Genomic DNA, 25,663 nt, shown 5'->3' with positions numbered 1-25,663 from the left:
ACACAGGGAGTGGGTAAAGTACCTCCTGCACTGCTGAGCCCAACTGGACAGCCTGTGCCAACAGGCTTTATGCCTTAATAGACAAACCCTGAGTGAGAAATGAATTTCTGCCTTCAGGGCTGCTGGTGCTGCCCATGAGGCTGGAGCCTGAGTGAGATTAAGTGCGTAACAGAAGGCAGGCAGGAGGGCCACCTTTCTCTTCAAAATCCTGCACCCCCTTCAAAGGAGGAAGGGGATCCCTATGTCCTCTGCATCGCAGGACCAAAGATCCCGAGCTACCAATATCAGGTTTTATTTTAATACAGACTAAAAGCTTTTGGAGTTCAAAGAAATGTGGGCGTGACACAGCAACATAGCACACAAGGGACACCTGGAGCACCCCAAACCCTGGTTCAAGATGGAGGCCTGGAGCTTTTTGGCTCCCCAAGGAGAAGCTTCTTTCAGGAGCAGGCCCCAGCTCCCAGGGGCACTCTGCCTACTCCTGGGCAGGTGTCAAGCAGCAGCAGCAGTTCTCTCCTGGAGCCTGGGACAGGGAGGTCACTTGATGCGATACAGGACCTTGCGCTGCATGCGGTGCTGGATCTCCCCCCGCCGCATCATCAGCTGCAGCACCTTGTAGATGGCATGTTCTGGGTATTTCTGCAAGAGAGGAGAGCGGGGAAAGATGAGCCACCACGAAATAGCAGACAGGAGCTCAGCAGGAACCTGCAACCTTTGCTAGAGCCTGGCTAGGACTCTCTAGAAGGAGCAAGCCCAATAGTCAAGACACTGATGCTCACTTCCCCTTTCACTATTTTAGATCTGACTGCAGCCAGTGTCACAAACCAAAATTCTGGTTTCAAGGGTAGGACCCCAAACCAGCCCTAGACCTCAGAGCTTTTGCAGAAACTCACCTGAGTCCCCTTAAACTCTGCAATCACATTGCACCCCATTCCCTACAAACAACTTCAAAAGCATGACCAAATGGCTCGCTAGTCCACTCTTGGGGAAGGGGTTTCATGCTCCCAGCAGCAGCCTGGAGTCCCTGGTTTCACAGCCCAGCCCTCCATGGGGTTCCTGACCTACCTGCCGCAGGAAGTCCTGGACGATGCTGTGCTCAGACACCTGGGAGCCGATGGCAAAGCGGCGCTTGAGCTGCTTCTCAATGCGGGACAGCATCTCTTGGTCCTCCTGGGTTGTGAAGCCTTCTGCCCCTGCAGAGAGACATTGTGTGAGCTCTCTGTGCCGCCCAGAAGTCACTCTCCAAGACAAAGCACTCATCTCCTGTGTCTCTCACCACACCTGCACAGCTTAGAGACTTTAGGGAACCCATGAACAACTCCACTGTAAAAGGCTGTGGAACTCCAACCACACAACTGAACATTGACCTGACTTCTGGAGTCCTTCAAACCCTTTGTTCCATCCTGCTGCCCAAGGAAACATTGTCTTCACCCCCACAGAGAAAGATGTTAGAGGGTTAACTGGTTGGGGCGTCATATCCAACACCAGACTCTGCTGTTGGGACCAGGCCAGCCCTCCCCGAGCAGCACAGGAGACCCTCAGTGTAATTTGCCATTGCTCTCCCTGGGAGGCACAGCCCCACAGCCATGATGGCCCTTGCTGCCACAAGCATTGCTTTGTCTTTGTCCAGGAAGGAGGTCCAGCACCTGCCCCCGACAGCCAGGTTGTGGGAGAGGAGCTCATGTCTCCCTGCCCTGAGCAGCCAGGTCCAGCCATGGCTCCTACCCCCAGCACAGAACATCTCCTCCTCACCTGACAGGTTGCCCGACATGGCCGCATCGAGAGTGGACACGTGGAAGAGCCGCAAGGCCTCCTCAACATCTGCCTCGGTGGCAAAGGGCTGAAGCCTCATCTTGGCCAGGGACTCGGCAATGCGCACAACGGCCTCCAGCTGCCTGCAGCCACAGGAAACATTCTCTGCTTTCTACTGCAGCTAGGGTGTTTTCTTCCCTGACTCCTGCCTGCCATGCCCATCTACCCCACTCCAAGCACCTCCTGCCTCCCCCCACACCACTTTCAGTGTTCAGGGCCACACCCTCCCATACCAGTCCCCTTCCCGGACCAGCCCAGTAATGCAGCCCTAATCCCAGCGGTTTCGGGGTGCTGCTCACCGGATAGTGATGGGGATGCTGGAGCGGCGGTTGCTCTCCTGCTCGTGCTGGCGGGTGCCGCTGCGCATCAGGACGTAGCGGTTCTTCAGCTTCTCCGCCGCCCCTGCCGACAGCCGAGGGCCACACTTCCTGCAAGGGGGGACAGGAGCTGGAGGCAGCGCCACTGGGGACAGACCCTTGGGCCCCCCTCCCTTCCTTGGGTGCTGCAGCACCAGAGAGAGCCACTCTTGCACCCTTTTTTCAAGACAGGAGTTAAGAGAAAGGCCACCCAGAGTGCTGCATGGTTTTCCTCTCACCACTCTCCCCATGCCTCCCCCTGCGCAGCCTGGGCGCTGCCAGAAAGACACGCATGCCACTCACGTCCGACAGAAGGAGATGAGCTTCTTCAGCTTGTTCAGCTCGATCTCGCCCTCCACGGCCTGGGTCTGCGTCAAGGCACTCACGTGTAAGGACATCACGTGCTTGGCCAGTGTCTGGGAAAGCATAGGGCAGTCAGACAGGAGAACGCCCCCACCTCCTCCTCCTCCCAAAGGAAGGGGCACCAGCTGCACCCATGCGGCTCAACGCACCATGTCTCGCTCCTCATTGTGCTCATCCTTAACAATGAAGATCATGTCAAATCGGGACAGGATGGTGGGCATAAAATCAATGTTCTCCTCGCCCTTGGTCTCATCCCAGCGCCCAAAGACAGAGTTGGCAGCTGCCAGAACAGAGCAGCGGGAATTCAGTGTGGTTGTGATTCCTGCCTGTGGGTGAAGGCAAAAAAAAGGGATGGTGTCAACACCACCTCCATGTCACAGCAGGTCATTAATTCAGTGAAAGGTTGAAAGCCATTTCCAAGGACTCATTGTCAATCACTTGCATTTAAATAAAGTCCCATAAGTAGCACCAATTGCTCTGTAATTGAGGGGCCGGAAGCACATATCCTTTTGGAGGGGGACTGGCTTCAGCTGAAACTTGAGCACTGAGTAATTTCATTTAAAACCTCTTGACAAGGGCAGAGACACAGGAGACCTCACCCCAGGTTTGTGATCTGACACTGGGCAAACAGGGCTGAGTCCTCCTGAGCAGCTCTGGCACAAAGCACAGGTTTGCAGGTACAGCCTGACAGCCACCAGCAAGGAGAAGCCATGAAGTTCAAGCTGCCCAAAGCCTCCAGGCAGGGCTGACTGATCTCGGACCAGCAACCATCAATACCACTGCCTGGACTCTAAAATGGGCAGTTCTGTCAAAAGATGTGTGACCACTGGTTGCTGGGCTCTCAGGTCCCCCCTCAGGGCAGCATGCATCAGTGCACAGCTCACCTTGGCAATGGAGATGGTCTGCTGCTCCATCGCCTCGTGGATGGCCACACGGTCGTCCTCCCGCATCTTTTCATCCCAGGTGAGAGAAACCAGGCAAGGAGAAAAGGTCACCATCAGTCACCTCTGCCACACCTCTGCTACATGCTTACTGAAGTGACCCCCAGCAAAAAGCTCTGTGAGGACCTCTGCCCAAGAGGGCAGGATGTAACTGAATTCCCCTGCAGCCCCATCCCCCTGACCTTCCCTGAAAGAAAGTGAGGGTCTCAGAGGAGTTGCCCTTCCTTCTGCAACTCTGGGTTCGTCTGGGACAGGCTGGCATCCCAAGGGCTCTCCTTCCCACTCCCACACAGGCAGCCCCAGCGGTACCTTGTCAAACTCATCGATGCACACCACTCCCCCATCTGCCAGCACCATGGCTCCTCCCTCCATGAAGAAATTCCTGGAGACAGGGTCACGGATCACTGAGGCTGTCAAGCCAGCAGCACTGCTGCCTTTTCCTGAGGTGTACACCTAGTGGCATGTGGGACAAAGAAAGGGACAGCACATCAGCTGCAGCAGCACCCAGGAGCCCAGTGCCCCAGCCGAGAGACAGAACACCCCTAGCACCACAAAATCTAGAGCTCCTGGGGAAAGAACCTCCAGGAAAAGCCCTCAGCACATGTAAAAAGCGGATGTGCTGGGTAAAGAGAAGGACTACTGCCTTGTCCAGAGCCTTGGACTAAGCTTGACACACTGAAGGGCGTGCAGACACAAACACAGATATTAAGTACAGAACAGGGAGTGATTCATTGTTTGGTAGGCTGCTGCATTAGCTTTGTTTGCCCCTGGAGGGAACAATACAGTCAGAGGCTGAGTTTAATAGAGACTACAAAAAACCACAGCTGAAAACATAATTCTATGCCTGGGCTCAGGCTGGAGGTCCGTGCCTGAGATGCAGTCAACTCAATTTGTCCTGACCAGCCAGCCCCTCTGCTGATCAATTCTCAACAATAAACAGCAGCATAAGGCACGTCTTTGGACATCTGCAAACAGCCCAGCTCACAGCATAATAAAAAGCATTACCTTCTTCCCCTTCCCACCCTCATTCCCCATCCCTTCTAGGCTAGTACCAAAAATGGCAGTTCATGCCTCTGCCACCAAGTCTACTTGGGGATGCACAGGCAAGTGTCTGCTGTGACCACAGTCTCATCTCTGGGGCTAGACAAGGAGCAGCAGAGAGAAAAGGGGTGTGCTACAAGTGGTACCTCGAGCCACGTACCCCAATGGGTGAACACTTCTCAACAAACTTCAGCAGTTGGGATTTGGCTGTGCCAGGGTCCCCCAGCATCAGCAAGTTGATGTCCCCTCTGCGGGTCAGCCCATCCGGAAGCCTGGAGTGATGGGGTTGGAAAGAAGAGAGGGAGGAGAGATGGTGAGCCTTTATTTTGATAAGAAAGTACTGACTTTGCTAAGAAAGGCTGACTCTTCCCCACCTCTTGCGGGAGCCTCCAAATAAGAGGCAGGCAATGGCCTTCTTGATGTCAGTGCTGCCGTAGATGGAGGGCGCGATGCTCTTGGCAATGGTCTCGTAGATGTTGGGTGTGGCAGCAAGGCGACGGAGTTCCTCCTCTTCTTGAGGGGTCACCGAGCCAGTGAAGCTACGTCCTGCACAGGGATGAGGGGAGTGATGCAACAGTGAACAAAAGGAGGTTTTAAAGGAAATTATATCATCCCCCCTCACCCCACAACCAAAATCCCCTCTTGCAGATCATGCCAAGTGCCACCACGTGGGAAAAGTGGAGAAGGCCTGCTAACCCAGCAAGGCAGGCTGTCCTTAAAGGCTGGTAAGAAAAAGCAAGGACCTTGGGCAAAGCAGCTCTGCTAGAACCAGAGGGAGAATTACAGTCAGGACCACTGTTTTAAATACAATTTTAAGCATGGACTTCAGCCAGGATCCTCAGGGATGGCTTAGCAGATTCTCACTTAAACACCCTGAAGGACTCAGGCTGAGACCTCCTCATTTAATATGACTGAGAAAAAGCCTTATAGGACATAACTATAGAGAGCCCAGGGCAAGTCAGACCCCTGAAATGGCTTGAACCCTCTGTTATATAAACAGCAGAGAAGGACCAACAAGGCTGTGATTTCAAACAGCTCTTGCTGAGGGATCACATTGTTCAGGAACAGGGTGGGGAGTGTCTCCCTACACCAGGCTACCAACACAGACCAAATGCACACCAGAAGCTGCCCTCACCTGAGCCCTCTGTATCCACCTGGATGCCCACCACGCGGATGTAAGCGCTCCGGATGCCCACCCCCACACTGTAACGGCCTTTGTTCTTGCTCTGCACAGATTTCTTGATGGAGTAGATCCCCATGATAGTGACTCTGTTCCCTGGGACAACTTTGTCACACAGGTACCTAAGGGGAGACAGGGGAAAGCAGAGGATGGTGGTGGGAAATGATGGCACCAGCAACAGCCAGCAGGGGCAGGGTGGGAAGGCTGTGCCAGTACCTTTCACAGTAGAGCTGCAAGTGCCGGGGCATCTCCCCGTGTGGCACAGCATCCGGCGACTCCTGCAGCTTCAGGACCTGGAAATCCACACACTTGCACTTATCTGGCATGATAAAGTAAGGGTCCAGAGGGCACCTTGGGCGTCCAGCTTGTTCTCTGTGCAGAGAGATCAATCAGGGAAGGCTGTTAGCACTGAGGAGTCAGCCCTCAGAGCACACCTGTGGAGGGGATGGCAGGGATAGCAAGGGGCAGCTGCCCCTTCCAAGCAGCGCCACATCAGCAGGTAAGGGTAGACACAGGGGGTCAGACCAAAGGCCACCAAGCCCTCTGTCTTGTCTTCAACAGGTGCCAAATGTGTACATTAGAACAAGCCAGAGGCAGGGTGACACTTGTCTGGGCACTCTCCCTGCCTCCCACCCCTCCCCTGCTAGCTATAAGCAGGAAAGGTAATTCATTAATTACACAGAAGGTAGCAGCACAGACTCTGTGACATGGCAGGGCGTTTTTCCTTACAACCTCATGCACGAAGCAAATGTTAAGTGGTTTCTGGTGAGAAAGCAATTAGCAATGTGACAAGGCTGACATCCACCTCCCAGTCTCTCAAGACATAGCTGCCTTGCTAGATTTACAAGCTCTCTGAGACAACGAGCAGCTCCACATCCTGCTGCTGTCTCAGAGCGGCATGACTGATGCCTGACTCCATGCAGGGCTTTCAGGGAGGGCAAAACCAGAGCGCAGATGCACTCATGAAGTCAGGGATCAGGAGTGAGGTGCTGTACAGACCACACACAAGAATGATCCCCAGCCCAAACCCCTTTCAAGCTGCATTAGAGGTCAGGTGCAGAAAATAAATACTGGCAGGAATGAGCCCAAAAACCTAACCCATCAGGACTGGCTGCCTCGACAGCTGCAGCACAGTGGCAGCCTGATGCTCACAGTTCTGAGGCACCAAGAGCTGTAAAACAGGATAAAAAGGCTAGTAGAAAAGCATCCCTAAGGAAGGTAACACAAAACAGCCCCCTCAGGAGTGCGAATGTGGAAGCAAGGAGTTTGTTTGGAAAAGAGAAGAGCAACTTAACACAGCTTTATGAGACAGCTGGAGTCAGGAATGAACCTTTAGGTACAACAGGCGAAATTCCCTATGAATAAAAAGAACTCCCTGGACACGCTCACTCAACACTGCATGCTGCACTGACCACGCAGAGTCACAACCAGTACGTGCACAGATGGACAGCTAGAACTTGCCAGTCTCAGAGTTGCACACTGGCACAGGAGCAGCATGAAGGGTGGAGGCAGAGCAGTGCAGATGCTGCTGCCTTGTGGAAATGGGAGCAGATTCTGCAATGCACGGGATGTAGCAGGAGCAGGAAGGGGGAATGCAGTCTTTTCTCGCCCTCCAGCCTGCTGGTGCACGCCCATGTCCGTCCTTACGTGTTGCATTTCCTGGGCAGAGCGTAGCCCTCCAGACCCGGGCGCACCGAGATGTTGCTGATGGTGTTGCGGCAGCTGCGGCACTGGATGGTGATTCTGGTGGCTTTGGCTCTCACAGGGGTTGCTGCAATTACAATCCCAGGGATCTTCACAAGGTGGGACATCTGGTCAGACTGAAAAGGGAAAGTGAGAAAGCCATCAATGGAAGTTGGATGGGAAAGTAGAAAGCCTGAGAGCAAAGGAAAGAACACTCTGTGCAGAACAGCACTAACAGCAATAATGTCCCTGCAGCAGGAACCAGCAATAACAGCCCTTTGCAGTCAGAGTTAGGCTGCAGAGTAACGCTGCTTGTTAATTAGTGAGTGGCCTGTGCCCTCAGCCATGTGACCAGGTACCAAAAGCTCCCCTGCAATCACACCCACACAGATGCTGCTGTGCACAGCAGCCAATTCACTTCACCTTCAGGCTGCGGATGTTGGCTGAGTTGGCATCCGACTTCAGCATCACTTGGATGTCTTGGAGAGCCTCCTCCCCCGAGGGACGAGGACGAGTGACCTCATCTGCGACTTCTTTTGCTGCTTCTTCCAACTAGAGAGGGAACAATGGGCTATCAGTGGGTCTGTTACAGCAGGACATCAGAGCTCCTCTCGTGACCATGTTCTAGGTTGCCAGTCTCCATCCTTACCAGCTGCAGGTGCTCTGCCGGTTGCTTGTACAAATAGTCCGCAAGATCTTCATCAAAGCTGGCCAAGTCTTCCATCTCCACCTCCACCCAGTACTGCCCCAGGTTGTAGTGCCGTTTGAGCTCATCCCTGGAAGGCAGGAAGCAGCAAAGGTTTGCAGGGTAGAAAGCACCAGTCACCCACAGTGGCCTCAGAACAAGCAGGGATCAGAAAAGACAGGTTCTGCAGGGAGTCCTTGGTTTGGAAAGCAAGAAAGGGTGAGTTCCAGAAGTGCAGGGGAACTCGGGCAATCTTTCACCCAAGCCCACTCTGAAAGGTGACATAAGACCAGGGACACCAGTGCTTGCAGTGGCAATGTAAAGGATTTACTGGAGTTACATGACCAGATAAACAAGGAGAAAATTTCTATTGTAGGATAATAGTGACTGTACATAAGATCTGGTTTAAAACAAAGGAAGTAATAACAGAACAAACAACACTTTCCTTTAAAATGCCAGGATTACTGAAATTCAGAGGTGAAAGACTATTCTAGTCCTTGATTATGATGTATCTCCATGTTTTCTCAACACTGTGTTTCCAAACTTCATAGGCAAAGGGTGGCCAAAGGAATTACATAGACTTAGAAGGCACACATGAGGAGCGGTGCACTGATTTAACGGATGCAGACAATTCTCCAGACCAGAAAGCACTACAACTGCAAAGACAGACCTTGAATCTCAGAACTAAGTGCAAGCCTGGCAGTGTGGATCCCTCTATTGCCACCTTTTCTGCTGCCTGGATGCCTAAAAAACAGTAAGAACACCAGACCTCTGCTTTTCTATCAGGTTAAATACGAACATCTCTTAATACCGAGCTTTTTACGGCCTACAAGAAGAGACAAAGTGGCTATTGTGTATGTAGGGTGTGCACTGCAGGAGGGAGGTTAAAAGCAGACTGGATGTGCAGGTGGGAATGGGTAAGGCTCAGAAGGAGAAAAGGGGCCACAGCAGCACCTGTATTTGAAAGTGAAGCCCGTCCGGTCCGTGCCCACCCGGTACTGCCGCAGGAATTCCTTGAAACGCTTCTGCAGCTGCGACTTCCGAACCTGCCCCTCGTCCACGGACGCGTCTCCCCCGAAACTGTCGCTGTAGTAAATGCCGGGGTCGTCGAAGCCGGACATCGCGGCTGCTGCTCCGCTGCGGGGGCGAGAGCGCTCGGTCAGCCCCAGCCGCCTCCTCCCCCCGCCCCGCACCAAATGCCCCGCGGGCCCGCCCCTCGCCAGCCGCCCCGCACCGCACCCCACCCCACGCACTGGCCGCGCTCTTTCCCCGCAATGCCCCAGGGACATCCCGGTGCCAATCCCGGTGCCAGTCCCGGTGCCAATCCCGGTGCCAGTCCCGGTGCCAATCCCGGTGCCAGTCCCCTGCCGCTCCGTACCTCGCTCCCCGCCGGAACCCGCTGACAACTTTTTCGCGGCAAAAGCGGCGCGCGGCGGAAACCAAACCGACGCAAGGCGCGCGCGCTGCCTCCGCCGCCGCGCGCTCCGATTGGCCGGCCCGCCGCGCGCCGCCGCCGATTGGGCCGCTGCCTCCTTCTCGCCCCGCCCCGAGAGGAAGCGCGCGGCGCCGCTGCCACCGCTGATTGGCCGGGGTGCTCCGCTCCCTGCCCGCCCCCAGCGGTCTGGCGCGAAATCCGCGAGCGAAGGGCGGGGGGAGGCGAAATGGCGGGCGGGCCGCACCATTGAGGCGGGGCGCGGAGGGGGAGCGGGTGATACCATTGCGGGCGGGGGGAGCGGCCTGGACGGCGCGGGAATAAATTAAATTAATTACTGTTGTGGGGGGCGGCTCGGGCTTGTCGCTGCTTCAGGGCCTCAGGACACGAGTTCTCCGGGATGCCTTCCTCCTGGCTATTAGTGAACTAAGGGGGAAGGCTGGCAGGTCGCTGTGTGTGCATTTTGGCCCTTCCAAAGCGTGGAAATGCCCGCCCTAAATGCAGAGTGAGCAGTGAAGCGCAGTGCATGGCAAAGCAGGTTTCAGCTGCAGCCCCTGGGAAATAAAGATGGTGTTGTTGTTGCAGAGAAACCAGATGTGTTCATAAAGATCGCAGATGAGTGCAGAGCCTTAGTCTCCACCTCTGCAGGCTCGAGGCTCAGTCTGGAGTGTGTGACAACAATGGTTGTGAGATACCCAAAGCACCATCTCTGTCCTGCCGTGAGCAGGGAGGGTATGATGCCAGTCAGAACACATATTTTCCAACTTTGAGGTCACAGTCAGGCTCTCTGAGCAGTGGAGAGGGGCTGAGTGTGGTGCAGCGTGATTCTGAGCTCCTGGGCATTTGTTTGGCTCTTTGGGATCTTAGTTGTGTCAGCATGTTTGAATGAACAAAGTGGTTTAGTTGGGGTGGTTTAGAGGGACTCAACAGGTAGAATTTAATTCAAATCTGAATGAACAAGTTCTTGGATTTAAATAGCTATCAAGCCTCATATCCCTGCTTTTCAAACACCCAACTATCTTTCCCAAGAATTAACTATTTTTTCTGGCAGGTGGATCCAAAGAGATAATTATTAAAGGGAGTTGGGGAAGGGATGCAGAGTGGAAAAGAGCCTGAGAATGATGACAGTCGTGTTTTCCCACTGCTCATTCTCAGCAGGACCTGCTTTCTGATTCTTGTTCTTTGAGCAGGTTCAGTGCTGGTCATTAAAACAGATCAGTAGGAACACGTGTCTTCGGGATTAAGGTCACAGCCAGAACAGGCAGATCATGGGGACAGGTTGATCACAGAGGCTTTCTGGTAGAAAGAGAGGCCTCTGAGGTGGTAGTACGGCAGTTCTGTCAGTACCATACCCAAACTGCAGCCTCTCCTGTGTTGGGAGAGCTCCTGGAGCAGGCAGGGTCTGTGGCTGGGCACAAAGCCAGCCCTCCCAATCTGCCTCAGCAAAAGGCAAGGAAAACAAGCTGTGTGCATGGGCTGCTCCAGCAGTGCTGTGTTTGGAGTGTCTTTAGCAATGCCACGTGTGTGCCAAGTCCTGGGAGTGGGGAGGTTGGTTTGCCACTTGGGTGGAGGCAGTGGTTGTGTGCTTGATGCCTCCCATTCAGCCAACTCGACCAAAACCTGGGATGCCTTTAACTTTTGAGTGGTGAAAACACACTCGCAGTTCTGATTCATGCTGAAGTTCTTGCAAAGGCAGCCTGGTAACGCAGCCCTTTGCTGGCACTTCAGAGAGCACCTTTTGCTTCTGATAGAATAGCAACCAGCTCTTATGTACCACTTCCACCCCTTAAAAATACTTTGCACACTGACTGAATTTCAGGCTGTTTCTAGAAATAGCAGTGTGTAGGAGCAGAAGGAGCCTGCCCCAGCTTATAACAGGTTATTGTTAGCAGTGAGTGGGAGCAGAGTCTGGCTTTGATGATAGCTCCCACTTCTGTCTATTGTCATGTCTGTGCAGGGAGTAGCTCCAAAAGACATAAAACTGTGAGGAAGGCACCTCCTTTCTCCCTGGGTAAGGCTTCAGTGATAGGAAACACCAGGCCTGAAGATTTTATGTTGAAATTTATTATGTGTATAAATTATACAACCAGACAAGAATGACACTGTATCTTCAACAACTGTCTTGTTTTTCAAAGACCAAAAATTATTGGAAAAAGAAATAACAAAGACCTACTAGTGCCATGTAAAACAGTCTGTAGCCCATGGGAGCCATGTGGCTCCACAGAAAAAGTGATCACAGTATTATCTAGCAGTATAAAAAATCCAAGCAAAAGAGCTCCGAGGAGCTCTGTCTTTCTGAGGAAAGACAGATGTCAAAGCTGTGTTTCTGATCCTGGGTTTTTGTAGGCACTCTGTAAAGCAACGACAATTCTTGGCCATTGCTTTTAGCCTTTTCTACCCTTGGTTTTTGGTGATAAAGTTAGTCTCTGAGAAGAGCTCACACCAAGCACAGGAGAGACTTTGCCCAAAACCCCTTACAACACTGATTTCTGGGGAGAAAAGTCTCCTAGTATTAGTGGCAGAACCAAAATCACAGTACCCAGTCAGGGGTAATTTCTCTCACAAGGACTGGGAAAGTTGGATTAGTTCAGGGTGAAGGAAGTCACAAAGAGAAGGTGAAGGTCCTGCTCTTTCACATGGCAAATAAGCCCACGGCAACTGTCATGGCGAGGAAGCTGAGCGCCATGATCCACCGCACCAGGGAAGTGGTGGGTGTCGAGTCTGTGTTTCTCATCTTTGTCCTCTCACTTTCTTTCCCAGCTGCTGGACCTAGATCAAATAGGGAGAAAAGCAAATAAAGACGATTGAGAAGAGGCTGTGGCAAGAAGCTGCTAAGGTGCGGTGCTTGCTCTCCCCAGTGCCAGAGCACACCCTGCTGGAGTCATCCAGGGAAGAAGGAGAAAGCCCAGAGCCCAGCTGGGAGAAACCATGGCAGCAGGCTCTGCTCTCCCAGTGGAGAAGGGAAGCAGCAGACTTGACCTGGAAATCACAAAGGCCCACAGCTCCTCTGCCTGTAGGTGACTACCAGCCTCTTCCCGTGTCTCCTTACATGCACTGCCCAGCTCCATCAAACCCCTGATGTGTGCAGAAGACAGGCAAATACTGAAGCTAGAATTTTAAAAGGCATTCTGTCTCCTACTTCTCACTGATTTAATTAGTTAGGCGTCTAAAGACAGTGAGCAGTCTTTAGCACTCCAAGCAGTTTTCGCAGTACAGGAACTTCCTCATCCAACACCAATTTTTTCTGAAAATCTTACTTGTATGCATGTATTGGGAAAGGAATGGCAAAGTTTCACAGAGAACTTTTAATGCCTTTCCCACAGAAGCTGCTTTAAGCTTCATTATCTAGAGATGCTTAAGGCAAGGTTTGCTTTTCATCTTTGCCATGGAAAAACTGTGGTTCAATCCATTATGCACTGAAAACAAATCTCCATTTTAGTTTCAGAAAGGGTAGGCCATAAGGGTTTTTTTATTTGAATTGCATGTCATCATGGAAACCACTCTGCTCTGTAAACATGTGAGCTCGCTCCTCACTCAGGTACAAGCCTGACTTACGAGCTGATTACATTCCACTACCCAGAGCCCTGCTCACTATAAACCCAGCACACTCTCTGGAGTGTTTTCAGTAAATACTTCTGGAAGGCAAGAAAATGATCAGAGGGAGATACAGTCCAAATAGACAGGCTGCTGGATAGGGCTGTGTCCAGAAGAACCTTCTGTCAGCATCACAGCACCACAGCTGATCTGCAGCACCCAAAATTGATGCCTTTGCTTCTGTGAACTCAAGGTCAGTTTTCCCTGTGGTGAATGAACCTTAGATTTGTTAAGGCCCTAGAGGTGGAGAGAAGAGTCTCTTTTTGTAAAGCTTCCTCACTGACACACTTTCTGGAGAGCCCCCATGTGTTATCCTTGCTCTGTCATGTCTAGAAGAAGCTTTGCACACAGCAGTGCCTCTCCTTGCACCACCTGCTGATGGCTGGAGAAGAGATGGGGCAAGCACCCCATGCTTGTTTCCCAATGGCTTTTACAAACAAGGACAGAGGATAGGAGGAGAAGGAAATGAAGGAGCACTGTGAAGCACCTGCCCTTAGAAGTGTCTTACCGTGCTCATGTGATTTGTTGACGTTCCTCGTGCGAAGAAGCTCTGTCTTTGGCTGCACAGGGTGACCATTCTCCTGGCCCTTGGACACCAGCTCCTGCAGTGCCTCAAACACCTGAGAAGAAGGAACACTGTCTCATTATGTGGCCTCCTCTTGTTCTTTCACTGGACCACTTGCCCCTTCCCCAGGCACTTTAGGAACTAGAGGAAGACATAGGGCTTCAGTTTAAGTCTCCTGGCACATTTTGCATAGAACAAAAGTTGTCTGTGAAGTCAAGAGGATGTCTTTCAAACTCCTCATTCACTTTACAGGTTCTCCCTGAAGCTTTCAGCCAAGGAGAAGGCTATTTGCCATCTTCTGATGCGAAGAAAAGCCAGGGTACCTGTAACCTAGTCAGAGTGCACAGCAGACCTGTGGAATTTCACCACAGAGGCAGGACAGATACTAGATGGTAATCCCCAGTCCCAGGGTTAACCCTCATTCATATCCAAATGAATGAATGAATCAATCGATCACATGTAAGAGACTGAATTCAAACACTAAGGGAGGGAGAAGAGCTTTTCAGAAACCATTGTTTTATTCAGCTCCCAGGTTGGAGAAGCATGGCCATCCAACTCTGAGCAGCTTGCCCTGATCCACAACTTCTCATAAGTTCCCCAGTGGAAATACTAGCCTTGTATTTCCCCTGTAGCTATTTTCTTGTTTGAGAGAGGATGTGGGCTGGCAGGGCTGGCTGGTTCTTACTCACCTGTATATTTAACAGGAATGCTTTCTTGGCTTCCTCCATGACTCTTTTCTTAGTGGCAAGGTCCATCTCGAGAGCATTCATGCGGGAGCGATAGAGCTGCTTGAACTTGGTGGCATTGGAGACCCCATCAAAGGTGAAGAAAGCCAGCCCTTCCCCAGTGCTGGGCAGCTGGAGGGCCTTCTGGGCAATTTTCTTCAGCACCTGGCCCCCAGACAGGTCTCCCAAATACCGAGTGTAGGCATGGGCCACCAGGAGCTCTGGCTCGTTCTTGCCTATGTAATGGAGCCTCTCAACATATTTCTGAGTAGCCTCAGGACATGGGATCTCTTCCCTCCAGTTTTGGCCATAGAAGTACTTCAGGTCTTCCTCCAGGGCAGCTTTGCGGTGCAGCTCCGCCGGAAAATACACAGGGGCATAAACTGGATTGTTCTTGTTACGTTCAATCTCTTCCTCCAGAGCAGAGTAGATGAAGTACAGGGATGCTGTAACCAGCTGAAAGAGAAGAAAGAGGATGAGCTACAGGTGCATGTGTTTGTCTTTTCAAGTCTGTGGGACAAATTGTACTAACAAAAAAGGTACTTGTGGGCACACCCACTGTGAGTCATGAACATCTGTAATGTTGCAGATTTCCCATGTGGAAAGCAGTGCAAGGTACAGGGAGACACTGTTTAGCCCTTCCCCTTCTGCTTGAGACAGCAGTCAGGTGAGCCCTTTCCAGCAGGTATTGGTCTTACTCGCTCTTAAAGTCACTGTCTTTCCTTCAAGTTAAAGTCCTGCAGCTTGATGTAATGTAAACTGTTTAAGCATTCCTGGTCTCTTCCCGTTCCCTCAGTCAATAGAGAGGGTATTCCCAAAGGTATCCTTTCTGGTACATTGTTCAAATTTGAATGCTCCAAAATGTGGCTTCTCTTTGTGGGGCCTTGTGAGATGATGACACACCCTGGTTATTTTTCAATGTATTCATCCTGTCGGCATCCCACCATCCTGGGAACTGAGGCACCACCACTCTGCTCACTCTGGCATGCAAGTGGGGTTGCCTCCTCGGTTGCCCCAGGGAGACAAGATAAAAGGGATCTGGAAGCACAGCCTGCCTCTGAAAGACGCCTTTGTGAAGGAGTGCTGTGAGGCTGTGTTCTCCCCTCTATTTTGAAACCATTGTTACTGTTGTTTTTCCCAGCTTATGCGATACTTTCTTCTATCTGCCAGCTTTTCCACGTGGTCTGAGACAATATAGCTGTGTTCTTTCCTTCCCCAGGCATTCTGTTTTCAGAGGCTGTTACACCTACACCACCCCTTCCTTACCCCGGGACCCCCTGTGAGCAGCAAACGGTAAAAGATGAAGGTGTTGCAGTAGAGGTGAGTCAGGTTTGGGTAGGGGGGATTATGCTGCTCACAGGAGAGAAAGCAGTTTCCTTTCTCACAAAGCAGTCAGTTCTGCAGTGAGAGAGTTCCCGTTTCAACCTTTCCCCGCTGTGCCAGCAAGTAGGGCTTTGATAAGCACAGGGGCAGTGACTGGCTGTGGAAACAAATATCAACCATCTGGGGAGTCACGTAGCAGGCCAGATACATAGGTCTGCCAAGAGAGTAAACAAAAACAGAGTTTTTTAAACAGTAACCTGTTACCGGAAAAGAAACAAAATATGGGAACATTGGCTTACAAGTTAAGCAAAAATACAGCTCAGCTGATGGTTTTCAGAAGCAGGTAGTGGTTTAATGAAAAACATGGCTTTTTAAAACTTGTTAATTTTTAAAATCCATGTCCCATCTCATTTGCCTGACAGCATGTAAAAAAAAACAAATATCGAAGAAACAAAGTTTTGTTCCCGAAGGTCTTTTTACACTCTTGCCTGTCTCAAAGTTCACTGCCTAACCAATACTGTATTTCTAACAGCAGGAAGTCAGCACCTGGGATTGAATTTATGCTTGGCTAAGTATTCTGAATGTCACCTGTCAGAAATAAGTAGTCTCTTTCCTACTTTTGTGGATTTATTTGCCAAGGAACAATTCAACAACAAAGTAATTAAGCCACAGGTTGAATTGGTAGCTGTTATTTGCAATGCTGTGCGTCACATCCTATAGCCTCTCAGGAATTTCTGGCCCAGGTGTTTGCTTTGGTTTTGCTCATGGCTTTGTTATGTGGTTGAGATCCCAGGAACTGTATCTAGCCAGGTTAGGCTAATATGTGGAAATGTTGTCCTTTATCTTGAAAAAAGCAACAGGCTCATGCTTGTTAGTAGCAGACACAGATTGCTCAAACTCAGTCTACTTTTGAGTTATTGTTCATGATCTCAGCTGTGGTATAACTCAAGTGACAATGCAATGTTCAGTGCCAGCAATGATCCCATATCCTCACTTTCTCACCATCCCATCATTATTTCTAGCTGCAGCTGCCTAGAGCGTTGTAAATATAGAATTCCCCCTCTTTTGGGCATTTCAGCTGCTCAATATCTGAACATAGTTCTATCTCTATTAACTATGACTGGCAATAATTAACATGCAGGCATTTATATAGAAAGAGAAAAGCAATAGCATTAGTCCCATCAACCTCTTTGTCCTTCTGTTTCAGCTTGGCTGCCCATCGTGATATGCACAGTCCTTCCCCACCTTCTGCAAGAGGAGCCAGTAAGACCCCAGGGTGCACAAGTTTGATGTTTTTCATAGGAGATGCTGATACATCATGTCCCCATCCTCCTTACCTGTACTGGCCCCATCCTCCCCCCTTTAGTCCCCTCACAGCCCATCTGATGGAACTGGTGAGGAAATCCCATCCCCGAGCAATGCTGCTTTGAAGTACCTTAAACTCCTGGAGTGACACCTGCCCCTTTTGGAAATTCCTCATGAACGGTGTGTTCTCTGCCTGCTCGTGCACCTCCTTGGTAGCTTCCTTCAGCAGCTCTGACAGGTCTGTGGACATTCTGGGGAAGAATAGTGAAACGGGTGTTAGTGCTGTCTCCTCTGACAAAACACATCTTGGCTCTCTAGGGCAAAAGGGGGAGCCTGGGATGGCAGAAAAAGCAGCTGAGCATTCCCGAGAGATGTGGGTGGGAAGCAGAGAGCACCAGATTTCCAAACAGTGTCCCGAGCGAGGAAGACTGAGGGACTCCATCCAGAGGTGGAGGCAGCAGCATGCCTTTCCCTGCAGAGCAGGAACAGGAACAGTATGCCTAAAAGCAAGGGGAGAAACACAACCCTCCTCTGACAAAACGCTTCCCTCTCATTCCCGTCCCGCTCTCACCTCTCGGAGCTGTGTGCCTGGGAAGTTTCCATGTTTCTCCACGTCGTTTCACTCCTCTGCTTCCCTGCTGTGGCTTCCTTGCTCTCTGTGCCGGCAGCTGGCGGGACAGTGAAGCTGTGAGCGGGGCAGCCCGGCTCGCACATCCAGCTTTATACCGCCAGCCCACGTGAGCACGAACCGCTGACCTCCGGGCGAGCACACTCTGCTTGCGACACAGCAGCACTTCCCTTCCCAGCTGGGCTCTCTCCTGGCCTGCAGCCCCCAAGAACCAGAAGGAAGTCACCTGATGCATCTTGATAACTAAGCAAAAAACAAGAGGATGTCCAGAAACTTCTCTTTTAAGGGTGCGTGGCTCTGTAACCCTTTCAGTGCCTTGCCTGTGCCCGGGTACTGCAAGGGGTGCTCATTGTCCTGGGACAGAGGGCTTGGACAAGGAGGATGGGTTTACAGGGGCACAGAGGGCAGCCTCCTCGCCCTCTGCCCCAGGCTGTGTGCCTTGCACCCTGCCTGGAGAGCTAAGCCAGCACTCACCGTCACCTGCTCTAGCACAGCTCAGGTATAAACATCCCATCTGCCCCGTCTGTGCTCACGCACCAGCTCTGGCCTGCAGGTGCCAGCCCTGTCCTTGTGCAGCTGCCCCTTCCCTTGGCACTGGGCAGTGAGCCCTGTCCCTCTGCACAGAGCCAGCACAGGCATGCCAGCACCGATGTGCAGCGAAATCCCTCCCGTGCTCTCTTGCTCGTGGAAACAATGGCATCTGATTTGTTTGACGGCTGGCTCCTGTCGTCACCACAGCAGCGTGCAGGGCAATTTAGGAAAATAGCACACCGTCTCCTAGACACCCAGAAGGGTGAGGTAGCTGAAAAGATATCATACAATGATTGGGGGAAACTGAGGACGTCTGCAGAGGCTTTCAAAGGCAAATAATTTCTCTGATTTGAGAGAAGAGCTAGACTTGGTGCTTCTGTCAGTAGCTGTTGCTCTGCTGTTTTTTGGGTTTTTTTGTTTTGATTTTTTTTTTATAAAGTGGTCAGGGAAGCAGCCAACAGATGAAGCTGGGCCCTTCCTGCCCACCTGTAGCTATGCTGGAAGCTGGGCTAGCAGGGACAGATGATGCACTGGCTGCCGGTGCTTTGGAAAAGCACACATTTGTGCTCAGCCCAAAAGAGCAGGGCACTTCCAGCCACCATTGTCCTGCTGCTGTGGATGTGAGAAACTCCCGGTTCTCTCGTGCAGTGGGTGGTGGGGAGGCAGAGCCCCTAGGTGGAAGAAGAAGGACTGTGGTGTCTGCTGTCCCTCTGCAGGCAGCCCTCTCTGTGGGTGCTGCCATCCAAGCCAGCAGCTCGCCTGTCTCCCTGTCACTGCACCCACACCAGCCCCAGCAGGGCTGGGGGCTGTAGGTTAAAAAGCTGTTCTGGAAAAAATATGCAGACATCTGGCATGCAGCGTTCAGGAAGGATTACTCAGCGTTTCCATCCTGACTCAGCCAGACTTTTCCTGTCTTGCTTTTGTCTTTTAAAGCAACAGTGCACACATCTGAATCTTCAAAGCAAGTGTGACAAAGCCCCAACCATCTGAGTGCAGAGTGCATGTGTAGAGCAGACAGCCCCATGGCCAGTCCCTCCTGAAAACATTGATACCAGTATGGCATAGGAAAGCCCCCAAAATTAATATTTCCCTCTGGCATAATTTTTTAATGCTCTTGTTTCTTGTAATTTTCAGTGAGTCCTATCCTGACAGGGGAAGCTGGAGCACAAATTGAACTTCTAGTTCTAGTGAAGCAGGAAATATATGAGAATTATATGAGAATAAGGATTATGTTATGACAGTATATTATTAATTTTGTGAAATAATATGAAAAAAATCCAATCCTCAATCCCTGCCCCTCCTTTCACCCGCAGCCCTGCTAATTCACCCAGTTCTTCCTGAGGACTTTCTGTGTGCTTTCAAGCCAATGATTTTTTCCCTAGCCTGCCCTCCTGCCTTCTTCCAAGCAGCTGTGTGCTTGGAGACTCCATAAAAGATATACCTAAAAGTCCTTTTCCCTTTCATCCAGGATTGTGATAGGTCTGAATGAGACTGGGGGGGAAGACAGAGAGGGTGTCTAGTCATGTTGCTACCATTCCAGGTAGGTTTTCTGGCTTTTAACCATACTGCCCCAGGACATGGAGCAGTACTTCCTCGGGTTCTTGGGCCTTTACCTTCCCCTGGGCAGGTCACAAGAGGTGCAGCTCACCTCTGCCAGATGGGCAAAGGTGCAGACAAGAAAGCCACGCCATGTAAGTGATTTGTGCTGTCTGATCTCTCTCTGATTTGGGTTTCTTGGGATGGGGCAGCTGTGAGACTGAGCCCAGCCCTCTGGAAAGGCCCAAATGCCCTGCAGCAAGATGGAGAACTGAAAGTGGGGTGTCATCATCTTTGCAGTTGCTGGGCTGGAGCATTTCTGGCCCCTCCAGTGTTGTACAGCAAGGGCTTGAGTTGCTTCTGCTGTGTTGTTGCTTTATGGTGGGTGGGAGGTCAGTGACACTGAGCTAGCCAATGTGCCAGCAGGTGTTTGTGAGGAACCATCTCCTCCTCAAAGAGAACTTTGCACTTGAGAGCAATGAACAGGGAGGGAGGTGAGTGCTTTCAGCAGAAGGAGCAAACTCCCAGAGCATAGTGGGCAATGGGAACTCAGAGGCCAGTCTGCATCCAGGTCACTAGGAAATTCTGCTTGAATATCACTGAAGTATCAGAGCTGTGGTCTCCACTGTGCCTGCCAGAAGCCCTGCTGTCTCCTGCCCTTCCAATGAGCTATGGCTGGGTAGTGCTAGAGCTACTCACTGTGAGGACACCAGCAAAACTACCCAGGGGATTTCTAGCAAAGGCGAATGAAGTGGCCTCAGGCAAGATATTTGTAAAAGTTCCTGCTGGGCTTAAAACCTGCCTGCACATCCCAGCCCCTGAGAAAGTTTAGTCACAAGATGGGAGATGAGCGGTTAAAAATCAACAGAAAGTTCTTGAGGGGTCAGTGTTTCCATGTGGAACAGGAAATTTCTCCTCTTTGTCCATTAACAGACTATTTTGCCAGTAGATTTATGGCCAGAAATGTCTAGTTACACAGGCAGTCACAGGATGCAAAATCAGCTCTCTTGAGTCCCTTGTGGGTAGTGCTGTTCCACGCTGGGCTCTGGCAGGCAGCTCCCAGCAGCTCAGCTCGGCTTGGCTTGGTTTCCATGGGGAAAACCGGCCTTAGCCAGCTCAGAGGGGCTAATGGGCTCTCTCAAACCGTGACACAGCAAAATGCAGCTGCCTGGCTTGCATTCAGCTGACTCAGTGACCAGGATTTGCTGAGTAATGGTAAGGGAAAAGGGAGTTACAGCAGCTGCTTAAAATAACTTGCTGGAGAAAGGAGTCTGTGCTGGAGTGTACAGGGATATCCTGTGTGTTAATCTGTGTTTACCAAAGGGAGATTACCTCTCCCAGCCCCACCTTAACAGAACTGACTGTGCTCACTGCACTCTCAGCATCCAGAAATCCCAGTCTAGAGCTAAGATACAGGTGGAAAAAAAGGAGGTCAAGAGTCCAATGCACTGGAAATCCCTATGGAGAGCTCAGGTGCTGCAGCTGTCCTTGGGGCTGGCACTGCTGGTACCTTTGGAGAGTTGCATGGACAGGCTGCGCTAGGCAAACCCCCCTCAGGAAACAGAGTGGTGGGAGATGGAGGTGCAGGCAGATTTCCCAGGGTAAATGAACCAGCATGACAAAAATAGGAAATGGAGATTACAATAAATATTTTCATAGATGTATAGGTATATGTGTGTTGCAGCGCACTGGCGTCTCCAGCACATAGCTATGAGCCAGGAGAGAGCCTGGGCTCTCTGGAAACAGAGCGGGGAGAAGGAGGGAGAACAGATCAAGTGCCCTGCAAGGCATGTGCCTGGCCAGAGTCAGGCAGTGACCTTAAGCACACAGCAGGTTATGGGTACACTGGGCTGAAATGTTGGGACAGGGCGTGCCACACTTCCTAGGGTCTTGGTGGTCAGGGGAATCAATCCTGTGTCCAGCTAGGAGCTGCTCTGGCGGCCAAAGGGAGGTGTGGAAGGGAATGGGGCAGAGTTAGCAAATAAAAGTCCCATTTGTGCAAAGGTTTCAGTCAGTGCTGCTGCATCCTTTGTTTCAGTGCCAGAACCGTGGAAAATTAAGTGCGCCCTGACTGCGAGACAGAACAAACGGCGCAGCTTTGGATTTGACAAATCACACGTACACAAGAAAGAGGACCTTGTACCTCACTGCTCGCACCCTTTTCCCAGGAGAAGGAGGAACGGGAAGCCAAGTTTTGCACAGAAAGCGAGACCCGAGCCCCCCCTCCCCGCAAGGTTTCCAAATGACCTCCGGGTGGTTCCCGGCTCCAGGAGTAAAGCTGGGCCGTGGGAAGGGGCTGTTTCTGGAGATTTCTCCAGTTGTCGGGAGCACTGGGACCGGGGCCAGCAGCAGCAGCAGCCGCCGCAATCTCGGCGGGGCGGAGGGAGCGCCCTGCCGGAGCAGCGGCCCCGCCGTGACTCAGCACAAATCGCCCCTCGTGCCGCCCTTGCTCAGCGGTCCCGGCCCGGGCCTGACTCAGCAGTTCGCCCCCGCTGGGAAAAGCGTGACTCAGCAGCCGCGGGAGGCGGTGGCCGCGGGCTCTGGGGCTCACGGCCGGGCGGGAAGCGCGGCATCGCTCGCAGCCATAAAATGTTCCTCTTTCAGCCGTCCTTCCCAGGGCCGCACCGGCTGAGGCGGGAAGGGCTGGAAAAGCTGCTGCTCCAGGCTGGGAAAGCTGCACACCTCTCTCAGCTGGGGACGCGCGGGGTTGCTGTGTCCATCTCCTGTGGGTCTGCGACAGCCTCTGCTCCGTGCCGGGGAATCGAGGCATGGCAACGCTGGGGTGCCGGATGGGCACCCGGCTGTCACCTGTGCTGGTGCAAAACAGCAAACCCAGGAGCAATGTGTGGGAATGAATCCATTTTAGAGACCGGCATTCAGGATGCGGCAAATTTAAGTGACTTACTCAAGACACACATAGGGTGTCTGTGGCATAGTCTGTGCTCCCTCCTTCACTCCTCACCAAATATCGCTCCAGGGCAGCAGGCAGGACTTGCTGTCTTGAGAGGGTGACAGGTACACGCTGAGGAGGAGAAATAAGCCAAAGAAGGGCAGATATTACTCCAAAGACCTTAGTTTAGGGCAGAGTGGGCTCAGCATGGGAGAGCCCTGTGCACTATGTAGCTTATGGACTGCAGCCGGTGCAATAAGGAGCCAGAACATCTCCCTTTTTGGGGGGGATGCATTGCCTAGAACCCCAGGCACCGAGGAGTCAGGGCTTTGGGCTCAGCCCTTCCCCTGAGCAGTGCTGGGCACAGCGAGACCTCGGAGCGGTGCCGGCAGCTCTTTAGCTAAATAATCATTAACAAGGCTGTAATTTCTCTTTCCTTTTCTTTGCCTCCTTTGGGCTCAATTCTCTGTGAATACAACTTTTCTCTAGTCTCTCAGCCTTCTTTGGGCTGAATTCTTCTGGGATCCTCCCTCGTGGGGAGTTTCACTTATCTCAGTCTTTATGATTCGAAGTAAACTCTCGAGCTCTTGTTTCTCGTGTTTATTGAAGGATCCTTACAAAACTTAACAGGTCTCTCCAGGCTGGTTACAAGGTTAATCTTTGCAATCTGGTACATTTCTTTCCTCTGATGGTACAAACAAGGCCTTGTGGCACACTTCGTGTCTGATACACAAATGGCCCCGAACTACGCAGTTCTTTTATCTTTATACTTATTTTTATCCAATTAACAATAGACACGTATATTATTTTTCTTAATGACCCAATGACCCATCACCTCTGTGATGCACTGTGGCATTTTCTATCCAATCACTCACTATTACCTAAAAACCTCCAGGAGAAGAACATGAAGAAGAAAGAAGAAAGGACAAGGGACAACACCCTAAATCCTCCATCTTGTCTCCTGTTCTCTAAACTACTTTTTTTCACCCAGTGATTTAAGAAACTTTCTAATCTACACACTTACACTTTTAGCTTTTTCTATCTAACTTTAACATTTGTTTTCATGTATCACCATGAAAACATGCTCATGAATTTCATATTATATGAAATTCAGTGTTTTCTTGAATCTTAGAACTAAATATTAAAAACAAGGGCACACAGTCTGTATTTCAGACTCCAACAAAGGCAACGTGGGATTTGAATGGAAGTGTTCGGCTGCTGGGTGTGGTCCGGCAGAGGCCGAGGGAGACCAAAGGTACTCGGGAAGTGGTGAGACTGAAGGTGCCTGGTGTGGGGTGAGCCACCGCCTGACTGTCCTGCCGGAGCTGGTGGTTCAGAACATGTCCCAAGGGCAGCGGGGCACTGCTGGCAGATCACCCACACCTTGACTTTTTGAATTTTCTTTTTGGTTTTTCTTCCTCCTTTTTTGGGCTAAGACTGCAGAAGAGCTCAGAGAAATTTGCACCTCTCTCTCACTGAGACTGATCTGCCATTTAAGCTCTTCTTAAATTTTTTTTTTTTTTTGGTCAAGCAGCTAAAAATACCACTGAAGTGCCTCACAGCAACCTTTCTAAACACAGATTTTCCTACCACTCTGTGCTGGTGAAAGAGATTTCCCTAAAGCCGCAGGAAGGCCGTGTCCTTGCCTCACCCCATTGTCAAATTTGCTTCATGCCTGATCCATGCTTTTCTGCTGAGATTGGCCAGGAAAACAAGCGCCTGGATACAGGCACATGTATCTTTTCTGTGCTGTGAGGGAATTCCTGATCCTCTCCAGAAAATCCCTGCTGCAGAATCCCCAGCAGTCTCCGTGACAGGGCTGAGCCCCCAACCTCTCTGTTGCACTGTGTAGCACCCTCTGCACACCCCATCCAAGAGCTCCTGGCAAGGGTTGATGTCCAGCCTTGCAGGAAGGCTGCTGGAAACAGCACTGCAGCAAACTTGTATTCATGGGGAGTGATCCTGCCAATGGCCATCTCTATTCCCTTGCTCCCGAGCACTGGAGCACCTACTTTTCCTCTCATTTGTTTATATGGTCTTCATCCACCCTTAGCAGCACCAACAGTAATCTAAAGGAAAGGGGAAGTGGCTTTATTCTCAGTTTGTGAAGGGAGGGAGAATTTTGTTATTCAAAATAAGCTTTGTGGAAGTTTTGACATGGCAAAGCAACATGAAAGTCCTGTGGAACGGAGAACAGCCTTCCCAGTGTATTGGCTCGGGACCCCTCTGTGCTGGCTTTGTGAGACAATACTGTGGGAAATCAGGACATATTTTTGTTACCACCCTTTAAAAAACATTCATGTACCATTTGGAGGTTAGTGGTTGGTAAAAGAGAAACATGTAATTTTTTGCCTATATGAATGTGATGCTGTCATGACAAGTATCACACTACCCAAACATCATGGAAATTCTCATTAACTTTTAGTGTCTATTTAGTTTTTAGAGATGTCAAGCAACTCTGACCCAGTACTTTCTTCATCTGGCATAGCAACTGCTGTTCTGGGTCATGCAAAATATCTGTCCTGGATATCTGTTCAGGAGCCTGTTCCCAGTATGGTTATTAATGGATGCTTAGGCTGTGCACAAGCACCCTTCCCGTCCTCCGTGCAGTCACAACGTGTGGATAAATGCATGTGCTGGAGTGGTCGCTGTGCGAAGCTGCACAGGGCTGATGGTTACGGCATAATACTGGAATACCGTAAAACTTTGTTTTGTTTCTGTCCCCGGGGGTGGCAGAGCCTGCTAAGCAGGTCACTGCCAAGGGAGGGGCTGTCCTCTGCAATCGGGAAGCCCGGGCTGGGTGTGCGAGTGACCACAGCCATCTGGTGGTCAGGGCGAGCACGCAGCGCTGTGCTTTTTAAAGCAACATCAGAAAACTTTTAAAAAGGGAAAGGAATTTAAAAAAATTCCTTACAGTGCTGTCTTTTTTATTTTTTTTCCCCAATCATGAAGCAGTTTTTGCCAATGCAAAATGCCCAGCCTCTGCTTAAAATGATCCCTTGCAGACCTAGCAGGATTTTTTTTCCCCAGGTTTCTTCTTAAAAGAAACCGTGCAAAATTATTCAAGCTATTA

General features: G+C 51.1%; 2 protein-coding genes across 3 annotated transcripts; both read right to left on the bottom strand.

Moving 5' to 3' along the window:
• Positions 1 to 277: 277 nt before the first annotated feature.
• LOC131572681 (DNA replication licensing factor MCM5) lies at positions 278 to 9,571 on the bottom strand. The gene is made up of 17 exons (XM_058825942.1): positions 9,440 to 9,571; positions 9,016 to 9,198; positions 8,026 to 8,152; positions 7,800 to 7,928; positions 7,341 to 7,513; positions 5,910 to 6,065; positions 5,649 to 5,815; positions 4,888 to 5,059; positions 4,674 to 4,785; positions 3,782 to 3,925; positions 3,416 to 3,481; positions 2,681 to 2,857; positions 2,472 to 2,584; positions 2,112 to 2,240; positions 1,753 to 1,895; positions 1,066 to 1,193; positions 278 to 639 (listed from the first exon to the last, which is right to left on the bottom strand). Exons 2-17 carry the CDS (start codon positions 9,180 to 9,182, stop codon positions 538 to 540), a joined length of 2,205 nt encoding a protein of 734 aa, XP_058681925.1. The 5' UTR covers positions 9,183 to 9,198; positions 9,440 to 9,571; the 3' UTR covers positions 278 to 537.
• Positions 9,572 to 11,539: 1,968 nt separating this feature from the next.
• LOC131573414 (heme oxygenase 1-like) lies at positions 11,540 to 17,754 on the bottom strand. Of its 2 annotated transcripts, XM_058827358.1 has the most exons (5): positions 17,577 to 17,754; positions 17,136 to 17,256; positions 14,342 to 14,833; positions 13,596 to 13,707; positions 11,540 to 12,262 (listed from the first exon to the last, which is right to left on the bottom strand). In XM_058827358.1, exons 1-5 carry the CDS (start codon positions 17,717 to 17,719, stop codon positions 12,126 to 12,128), a joined length of 1,005 nt encoding a protein of 334 aa, XP_058683341.1. In that variant the 5' UTR covers positions 17,720 to 17,754; the 3' UTR covers positions 11,540 to 12,125. The 2 variants fall into 2 exon arrangements, with proteins under 2 accessions (XP_058683341.1, XP_058683340.1); XM_058827357.1 differs by lacking the exon at positions 17,577 to 17,754 and having other exon boundaries at positions 17,136 to 17,447.
• Positions 17,755 to 25,663: the final 7,909 nt, after the last annotated feature.

The sequence above is a fragment of the Poecile atricapillus genome, chromosome Z (genome assembly GCF_030490865.1).
Source record: "Poecile atricapillus isolate bPoeAtr1 chromosome Z, bPoeAtr1.hap1, whole genome shotgun sequence".
NCBI lineage: Eukaryota > Metazoa > Chordata > Aves > Passeriformes > Paridae > Poecile > Poecile atricapillus.
Note: the sequence above shows the minus strand (reverse complement) of the source record. Positions and strands in the feature narration are given on the sequence as shown.